This window comes from Miscanthus floridulus, chromosome 9 (assembly GCF_019320115.1).
Source record: "Miscanthus floridulus cultivar M001 chromosome 9, ASM1932011v1, whole genome shotgun sequence".
Taxonomy (NCBI): Eukaryota; Viridiplantae; Streptophyta; class Magnoliopsida; order Poales; family Poaceae; genus Miscanthus; species Miscanthus floridulus.
The window spans coordinates 96095804-96106584 of record NC_089588.1 but is presented as its reverse complement, the minus strand read 5'-3'; the positions used below and the strand labels follow the sequence as shown (position 1 = coordinate 96106584).

The window sequence follows — 10781 nt, the reverse complement described above, 5'->3', positions numbered from 1 at the left end:
GCGCGTCAGCTACAGGACGTGGCGACCTACTTTCAGGGCCTTCAGATCCCGGGTTTGGTCCTGCCTCCGTTGCCTCCCTCGCTGTTCGCTCCACCCCCTCCTCCTAGTCCTACAGGGACTCCGGTGAGTATATATGGTTGTTTATTGCTTTAGCTTGTGCGGCCATCCTGCAGGTACTAATGAGATCGCTTCTCCTTTGTGCAGGCATAGTCGGCGGGTTCGAACCCGACTCCTCCAGGTGGCCCTTCTCCATAGCACGGGTGGCCGGTTGGCACGGTTGACTCGACTCCACAGTACACGTGGCCAGGTGGCGTTCCTCTGTCTACGTAACACGGGTACTCCGGGTGGACAGGCGGCCATCTTCCGCCGCCTGGGTGGACGTTCCAGGGTGGCCCTCCGCAGCAAGGGTGGCCTTCGTGGCCATCTGGGAGCTCTTCACACTCTGGGGGCCATGGGGACCAAGGGACGCAGTAGGTACCTCTCATTTCGCTTTTGGACTTGTGATGGTTATGTTGGACTAGTGATGGATTGGCTTCTGTGAGGGTTATGTTGGACTTATGTTGGACTAGTGATGGATTTGTATGGATGTACTTGTGATGGATGGATGGATTTGTTACGGATGAACTTGTGGATGGATTTGTGTTGAATTGTATGGATGAAATGTGATATATATGTGATTTTGTATGGATTTGTGTTGAATATATGTGATATTGCATGGATGGAATGTGAAAAAAACTAGAAAAAAAAATTTACCCAGATTTGCCGAGTGCAAACACTCGGCAAAGCTGGGGAAGTTTTTCCCAGCACAACAGCTTTGCCGAGTGCTGACACGGCACTCGGCAAAGTGACCATAAGTTTGCCGAGTGTCAGCACTCGGCAAAGATTGTTTCCAAAAAAAATTTACTTTGCCGAGTGCCTGTCAGAGCGGCACTCGACAAATATTATTTTTTAAAAAAAAATTAAAAACTCTTTGCCGAGTGCCTGCCACGTCAGCACTCGGCAAAGAAACCGGCAGATGACGGTGGACGTTAACTTTGCCGAGTGCTGACATGGCACTCGGCAAAGGCTTTGCCGAGTGCCCGACAGGTGGCACTCGGCAAAGAATTCTTTACCAATGAATTCTTTGGCGAGTGCTCTTTGCCGAGTGCGGCACTCGGCAAAGCCTTTGCCGAGTGTAAAGCGGGCTTTGCCGAGTGCGGCCTGCACTCGGCTAAGAACCAGAATCCTGTAGTGATTCAGGATTGTGGTAAATATTTTTTTTTAGATATAGATATAGATATAGATATAGATATAGATATAGATATAGATATAGATATAGATATAGATTCAGATATAGATATAGAGCCAACATATTTACAGGATGTGTATTGTTTCTATATAAATTCTTGCGCGCCCCATATATACAACAGAAAAGAGACTCCCGTTCTGGCAAAAATAAAAACGAGGAATAGCATTATCTTCCTCATGGCAAAGAGCAGTACTACCTCAAGGTGGATCGCGCACTTTATTGCCGCTGTTCTCTTGGTTCTTCTGATCATGTCTGCATCCCGCACATCCTGCCAAGCCGAGAACCTTGACAGTATGGCGCCCTTGTCTCTGCTTAATCTGCATACTGTTGGATAAATATGATCAACAAATATTTGATCTGTATGTACTTCGTCATTGCATGTGCCAGACTCCGGTCCAGACCACTACTCGCCACAGCCGCTACCGGCGATGGCTCGGTCTCGACAGATGTCGTGCTTCCAGGATATAAGTCACTGTACGTTTGCGAGTTGCTCCGATCTATGCAAAGCAAAAGGCGTGAAGAGTGAGAGAGCCTTCTGCTTGAATTGGACTGACAAGCAAGGTCATTCTCATGTGGAGTGCTGCTGCCCACAGTTGGCGGCGTCGCCAACAAAGATGCTAATTCCTCCGCACCCGTTTACCTGCTACCATGACCATGGTTTAACAAGATGTACTACCTGCAGCTCTTTCTGTGGAGCCAAAGGCTTCATAGCTGAAAGAGCTCCTTGCTTCACAAGGAATGATGATTCTGGTCGTGCTCACACCGAGTGCTGCTGCACTCATGAAACATTGTAATGCATGCATCTGTCTAGCTGATGCAAACTCGATGAATAAACATGTTTTCAGATAACGGTAAAATCTTGGCTCAATCCGCGACCAATTTTATTTTACGAACTTTTCAGGTCCAAAACACACATACGGAAAAAAAGAATGAACTCTGTCGTGGCCAAGAAGTGGAACCTGTTATAGTTTCCCCCTGAGTTGCAGGAGAGGTTTTTTATATGGATATTTGATTTGATTGCACAATAGGGGTAATAGTTAGCGAGACGTAATATATGGACTTATAAATCTGGTCCACTGTAACTTGGTCACATATAGGAGTAGTATTATTACTAGACTAGATGACCATATTTTTTCAGATACAGATATAGAGATAGAGATATAGATACTTTAGATGCACATGTAGATACAGATATAGATACGGATATAGATACACATATATACATATAGTATATATATTGATATTGATATAGTCAAACAAGACAATCAACATATTAGCAAAGGTCGTGCTTCCACTATTTATTTTGCAATATAATACGACGGTATTATTATACTACTAGTACAGAAACAAGTTATACCAACCGGGAGCATGAATCCGGTACTAAAGGGCCCCTCCTTTAGTCCCGGTTTCTCGCCCAAGACTAAAGGTCCACCTTTAGCCCCGGTTGGTAATACCAACCGGGGCTAAAAAGGCGTCCCGGCCTAGCCACGTGGGCCAGCCCTTTAGTCCCGGTTGGTATTACCAACCGGGACTAAAGGTTTTCTTTTTTTTCTTTTTTTGTTTCTATTTTCAATTGATGATTCGTTTTGGTTTTCGAATAGGTTTTCTAATACGCATTCTATGCTGCTAATAATATACGTATTCTACACGCTTATAATGTTCGAACATTTTGTATAAACTAAAGTATGAAACTAACGTATATATTACATGCATATACATATATTGTACGTTGTTTTATGTACATATAATATGTAGATGTATATATATATATATATTACAAATAAAGCTTGCATTGTATATTCTATCATATCCTTGGGATAACAAATTCACTCCATCTGGTTTGGCTTCCATGTTTCGTTCATGTCATTGTAGAACTCATCGACGGGGTTTAAGACCTGGTCATTAAGAAATCCTGCTATGGTCTCTTGAATTGCTTTCAGTTGGTCACGTCGTATGACTTTTTCTTTCAACAATAAAGTCTTCAATAAAAGTTAAAGGAAAAGTATTAATATATATATATATATGTGTGTGTGTTGGTCACGTGATTACTTATATATATGAGCAATAAAAGAAATTGTGAATATATGAATATATTTATATAACATACTTTGAGGATCTCTTCAAGAGTTCTTTTTGCGTACGCCATGATGAACTCGCAAACAAAGTATCCGCAGTAGTTGGTCCCCTGTTCTTGCCTCAGAACCCACTTTTACGAGAAAAAAGAGCCGGTGAATTGAAAGCATGCATGGTGTTAATTGAATTATATATATATATATATATATATATATATATATATATATATATATATATATATAGCTAGTACTTACTTTGTGTGCGATTACATCCAGTGGCGCTTTGCAATGTTTCATGTGGTGTTCCTCAAAGAAACATTTCTAAACATTGCGCCCAATAAAATAAAAAATTAATTTGGCCTTTAATAATTGTTACAGTTAAGAGATCGGGGTATATATAGTTGCTAGAGAGACCAAATTACCCTTGGATAATATATATCATGTCTTGGTACTCTGTTTGCTCTTTTCTTAACGAGTCTAAGATGCTCTACCAACTATTGGCCATATCGATGACCATCAATATCCAGTGATTGCTGCATATGTTTTTATACACAAATATGATTGACATTAACTAGAGTCAACATATATATATATGGGAGATAGCTTAGCTAGTAAGCAAATAATTGAACAAATGTCCATATGATCGACATTAATTATTTAACACTCACTTGAAGTTGTAGGGGAAGAGTATGTCCTTGTTTTATTGGTTCGCTAAGAACCTCATGAGATTTTTCTCGAGTTCAGCCTTCCATTGAGGCGGGGGATTAGGGTGTTTGAATACAATATTTGGATCAACGAAACCAACATCATTATCCTTTCTCTTTCTGAGTTCTGTCATCTCATATCTGCATATATAAAAATATAGTGTGAGGATATATAATTTATATATATACATGTAGCTTTATATATATATAATTTAATAGTAGAAAATAATCACACTTACAGACAATAGCAGCTAATAAGACTTTTGTCGAGAGAGTCCAGGTGGCATAGTTGGTGTAATTCTAAAAACTCGACATATATAACGTCATCGCCACGGAAGTAATGTTGGTTTCTAACTCTGACAGAAACAAAGGTCTCTCCCCGTTCACACGCCGCCATGTACCACTTGTTTAGCAGGTACATTTGCGTACCCAGTTCACCTAAGGCCTCAGGGTTGTATAGACTCTTTCCATATTCAAATTTCTTCCAAGGATCCACTTTCGGAGCAGATGGTCCTTCAGCGAGCACTTGGGTAAGGTCCAAACCAGTATCCTCGTAAAACCGAACCAGGACCTCAAAATCGACGTCCAGTAAGTCTAAGTTTAAACCATATTCATTATGAATGACAAGAGGGGAGACTGATTGTTGCGATTGTTCTCCGAGTTATGCAACACCTTTCCCTGCTCTAGTCTTTTTCTACGTCGCCTCAAATGACTTGGTGAGAGAGCGGCCGTAGTCCGATTTTGGCAGGGTCTTTTGAGATTCTCGCTTTTTCTGGTCCACCTTCTTTCTTAGAAGATCTGGAGGTAGGTAGAAGTACGGTTTCTCCGGGTTCTCCCTCGCTTCTCGTTGCTTTCTTACTTTTTTGAAGAAACTATTCACATCTTTTTGTACTACATCATTTAATTCCTTTTCACTTTTCTTGTAAGACAGTTTTTGGAGAATAACTAGATTAGAGGAGTCTTTCTTCTTTGTCGGCTGGTGGTCCAACGGCTTCGTTTGCGGGGCGGACCTCTTAGGAGCTGGCTGCTCCTTGGTCATCAAGGGAGGCGGGGCAGCCGTTGGAGACCTCCTTAGAGGTGGCGACGTTGCATAATCATTACCCAAAGCACTATGATGATCTGGAGATTGAATAATTAGACTTAGGTTGGCGGAGGCCCTGCTGTGTGAGTACAAAAAAGAATAATTAGGTATAAGAAATTGTTATTATTAATCATGCATGTCAATAGAAAATTAGTGAAACATTTGTTTCGTTCACTTTTGTCCGCACCTATTGTGTGGCAGTTGAGGAAGCGGCGGTGGACTAGAGACCCTGAGAATAATGATGTAGCGCTTGCTCCATAGTATGAATGTCTTCTCTGCTTCTCCTAGAGTCTTCTCCCCATAACCTCCTGGAATGTCAACAGTCAGATCACTAAAACCCTTGTTAACTCTATCCATTGAGACGTTAACATATCTAGGTGGTATTATTGCCCCATGGATTCTTGGTGTCTTGGTAGGATCTAGAGGAGAAAAACACCGAGAGCCACCATGATTGTGGCATTCCCTTTTGGAATATGTAGCTCACATGATATAAACAGTGCAGTGATGTCATCCACGGGGAAACGTAGCATTGCATCATCTTGATTTGGCAACTCCATGGAAGCGCAACTGCTTTTCAACTGATCAGGGGGCTAATATTAATGTTGATTCCTGGATCTGATGCCTGCCTTTGGGCACTCATTGCTATTTGCACTTGCTTTATGATTTCATCCTGCATTCTAGCTTGCATGTCTTTTTCGCGCTCCTGTGCTTGAAGCAACGCCTCCCGTGACTCACAAACATATTCCTCCAACCTGCTGATCCGCGCTGCTTCCTCATCCTTCCTTCTCTGCCAGCTTTTGTATGTATCTCTATCGTTAGGGAAACCATGCTCCCAAGAAATGTTCTGTCCTAAACCTCTCGTTCGGCCACTATGTTCAGCAGTCCTGATGGCATACGTCAGTTCATCCTTCTCTCTATTGGGCCTGAACGCACCAATAGCCTTAGCTTGTAGAGCATAAGAAAATCTTTGTGTTGCTCTTTTGAGTTTTGGGCCATGAACCAGCTTCCCGGTCTCTAGGTCCAGTGTTCCCCCATGAGCGAAAACCAATTCTTCACGTGTTTGGGCCGATTGAGTGATTCTGGTGTGATACCCTTGGCAAGAATGTCCGCTTCCATTTTTTCTCACTTGGGAATGGCAGTCGCGTAGCCACCTGATCCCATGCCATGGTGGTATACCTTCTGTCGGGCATTCTCTTGGTTCCTTCTCACCCGTTCCTCACCCTCTTCCGATGTCTTGTACTGTACAAAATCATTCCAGCAGGGCCTCAACTTCGCGAGTGGGCCCCTAGTATTGAAATTGGGCGTTAGGTTCTTCTTGACGTATTTCGTGTATAGGGATTTCTTCTAAGTCTAGAATTGTGTGGCCATCTTCTTCATAGCCCACTTTCGAACTAGCTCATTCAATTCATCATCGTTGATATCATCATAATCACCCGCTTGCAACGTGAAATGTTGAAGGATATCATCACAAATTAAATTCTTATCAAGATCAGAGACAAAACTAACATGAGGCTCATTGATCTTTTGCTTCCATTCACGGGCACTGATCGGAAGTCTGTCCCTTACAAGGTACCCATAGTGTTGCATGAATTTGCTTGCATGTGGACCAAGTGGTTCGCCTATCTCGATATTGAATTCCGATATTATGTAGCGCCCCTCCAATGGCTTTTTTGGGCCTCGAATATTTTTGCTTTTCGCCGTTGTGGTCATCAATCCAGAGGGCTATGTATAAAAAAAGAATAAATAAATATCATGTGTACACATAATAGATGATAGATATTCAAATATATATATATAATATTCAAATATATATATATAAATATATATACCTCGCCAATATTTTCTTGCACAATATTTTCTTGAATATTCTCAAGAGCCAGGTATTGACTCCCGTCATCTACGTCCTGTTGGTCACCATCAGCAAATTGGGTGCTGGTGTTCATAATATCTATCATTTCTTCATCCATGTTGTCTCTCGGGGCAGCCATCTAGCTTTTACACCACTAGATATATCTATAAAAAATAAAAACCATATATCTATAAAATGGATCGAGTCATGTGCTTAAAATTAATTAAATAACTACACTCGAAATTCAAGTCTCCAAAGCATAACTTTGATTTCTTATTTTCTAAAAATATTTATTGGCAAGTGATATATATATAACAAATTTATATATATAACAATATAAATTTAAAACTCTCTAATATGTATAACAAATATATATATATATATATATATATATATATATATATATATATATATATATATATATATATATATATATATATATATATATAACAATACAAATTTATAACTCTCTAATATGTATGTATAACAAATTTATATATATAACAATGAAAACCATACACTAGTCATGCATATGCTATTTAATGGATAGAGCTAGGGGATTAAACTTAAATAATTATAGAATTTAGGGTTATTATTTACGCCGAGCTCTAGTTAGGGTTTGCATGTGCGAGACTTGATTAGGATATATATAAGAGTTTGGAGTGGAGCTCGGCCGGGTTAGGATTAGGAGCGAGTTTAGGATATTAGGTTATATATATCCTGATCTACATTGGTGTATATAAATATATCAAAATTCATGTCACCCTAATTATGAAGAATCAAATATATATAACTATAGAATTCAAGGTTATTATTTACACCTTTGTTAGGGTTTAGAGCGGAGCTCGGCCGGGTTAGGGTTTGGAGCGGAGCTTAGGATATTAGGATATATATCAACATTAATCTCAATATATCAAAATTCAGATATATATACCAAAAAATTCATAGCACTAATAAAAACAATCTTTTCAATTGTGACGAAGATTCTAATATATTTCTACAACTATATATTGTAGTACACTACTACATTTTTTCTACAATTCATCCACTCAAAATTTTTTCTATATATATATATTATATTTAAGTAAACTACTACATTTTTCCATTTTATCTACAAATAAAATCTATCTATTTTTTCTATGTGCACACACTCATACACACATTGTTAGTACCGCGAGCACAAGCACGATGGCGAGGACGAGCACGAGCACAAGCACGGTGAGGAGATCGAGGACGACGAGCGTGGAGGATGACGAGCGCGTGGAGCCAGCCAGGACGAGGCGCGCGTGCACGTAGAGCCAGCCACCGAGGACGAAGGACGAGCTCGAGGCGCGGTGCTGGTCGGAGGTGATCTCTCAACGACGAGGATGAGCGCGCGGCGACGGGGATGACGACGAGCGCTCTGACAAAGGGGACGACGACGAGCGCTCCAGTGAAGGGGACGATGAGCGCACGGCAAGGCGTGCGAGTGTGTGGAGCCGTGGACAAAGCTGGGGATAAGGAGGACGAGGATCGACGACAGCGATGAGGGCATGGTAGATCCAAATCAGATCTAGGTGAGGGCGAGGATGATGGCAATGGATCTGGGTCTGGGCGCCGCGCACGAATGGGAGAGGTGCAAGCCGGGCCGCCAGCGAAGACGGTGAGAGATGGGAGAGGCGTGTGGAGGCAGTTGGAGCCGATGAGGAGCGACGGCGGCGTGGTGGCTCTTGGGCGATGGATGAAGATGATGGAGGCAGAGAAGAAGACGAGGCGATATATATTTAGGGGATCTTTAGTCTCGAGTGAAGCCATGGCGTGGGACTAAAGGACCTTTAGTCTTGGGTGATGGTAAGAACCAGGACTAAAGGTCTGACCATTAGTCCCGGGTGCAGCCATGACCCGGGACTAAAGTTATTTTTTGGCGGGCCGTAAAAACGTAGCCGACCTTTAGTCCCGGGTGCTTGATCCACCCGGGAGTAAAGGTGGGCTGCAGTTGGCTTTCTGCCAGTTTCCAGAAGTTTTTCCTTTTTTTATATATTTCTTTTATATAAATATGCAGAGAGTTATTAATTGCCTAATAAATAAAATATTATCAAAAAAATTATAAAAAAAATTCCTGGACTCGGTTTTGCATTATTATACACAACAAGAATTTGTAACCTAAACTCTTTTGTTTTACTGTATAAATATTTCACATAATGTAAATAATAATTACAATTTGTACCATGCAAAAATATACTACTTGATTAAAATCATTAAAACTATTGCTTTTCAACAAGAAATTAGTTTTCACATCTTATTAACGTTGATCATTTGGTTTTTCATCACACATTCTCCACGGGAAATCCACCGTCAAGCAGAAAATTCATTTAAACCGTAGAAAATATGAAAACACGATAAAAAAATCTGAAGTCGCAATTATTACATAATAGGTCTAATACATCGCCATATCAAGCCGGGACTAAAACAATTTTTTCACTAATTTTTTCACATCAGATGCATTGCTTTTGCTTTTTGCTTTGTGCGACAGGGAAATTCCACCATCAAACACAAATTTAATCTGAACATAGAGAAAAAGGAAACACCTAATAAACATCTCTGAATTCACAATTATTACATAATACCTGTAATACACACTATTAAACATCACTATATATATCAAGTGGGCACAGTAGTGAATTTCTTCTTAACGTATATCCCTTGGTTATGATCGCGCCGTAACCATGGAGTGTCCTCATCATTTAGCTGGATGCTTGGGTCTTTGTTCACTGTGAAGGGTGGAATTCGGTCATCCTTTTTATAATCTTCTGACATGTCTGACTTGTCTTCAATTCCGACGATGTTTCTTTTCCCTGAAAGAACTATGTGGCGCTTTGGCTCATTGATTGGGTCGTTGTTGTTTTTCCCTCTCTTCAGTTTTGTAGACATGTCCTTGACATATAACACCTGATTCACATCCTTGGCAAGGACGAACGATTCATCTTTGTACCCAATATTGTTGAGGTCCACAGTTGTCATTCCATACTGGTTGTAGACTGCTACCCCGCCTCCAGTTGCCTTTACCCATTGGCACTTGAACAAAGGTACCTTAAAAGTAGGTGCATAGTTTAGTTCCCATATCTCCACTATGCGGCCATAATATGTTTGCTTATTTCCATTAGGGTCGGTGGCATCTATGTGGACACACTGTTTTGGTTGGTGCTCCTTTTATCTTGGGCTACTGTGTAAAATGTATTCCCATTTATCTCATACCCTTTGTATATGAGGATATGCCACGATGGCTGCCTAACCAACAAATACAATTGCTCATCAATACTCTCAACACCCTGACATTCTTTTCGCAACCAGTCGCTGAAAGTTTCCATGTGCTGACGCGTAATCCAAGCTTCAGACTTCCCTGGAAACTTGGATCGGAGCAACTCTTTATGTGTCTCGATATACGAATCCACCAAGGAGGAGTTTTGCAGAACTATGTAGTGTGCTTTATTAAAATAATTGTCCTACGTACCAATATATGTTTTCTTCCCTAGTGTCCCCTTTACACTTAGTCTCCACTCGTGTCGTGATTCAGGAACACCAATCGGGTCAAGGTCAGGAATAAAGTCAACACAAAACTCAATGATCTCCTCTGTTCCATAGCCCTTGGTGATGCTTCCTTCTAGGCGAGCATGGTTGTGAACATATTTCTTTAGGACTCCCATGAACCTCTCAAAGGGAACATGTTGTGCAGGAACACAGGACCGAGAATGCTAATCTCCTTAACCAGGTGAACTAGGAGGTGTGTCATGATATTAAAGAAGGAAGG

The 10781-nt window shown here is 40.9% G+C and overlaps 1 protein-coding gene across 1 annotated transcript; it reads left to right on the top strand.

The window, feature by feature from the left end:
• Positions 1-451: 451 nt before the first annotated feature.
• LOC136480348 (uncharacterized) lies at positions 452-2082 on the top strand. Its single transcript, XM_066477924.1, has 3 exons — positions 452-470; positions 1265-1579; positions 1676-2082. The coding sequence occupies exons 1-3, from the start codon at positions 452-454 to the stop codon at positions 2080-2082; spliced, it is 741 nt and encodes a 246-aa protein (XP_066334021.1).
• Positions 2083-10781: the final 8699 nt, after the last annotated feature.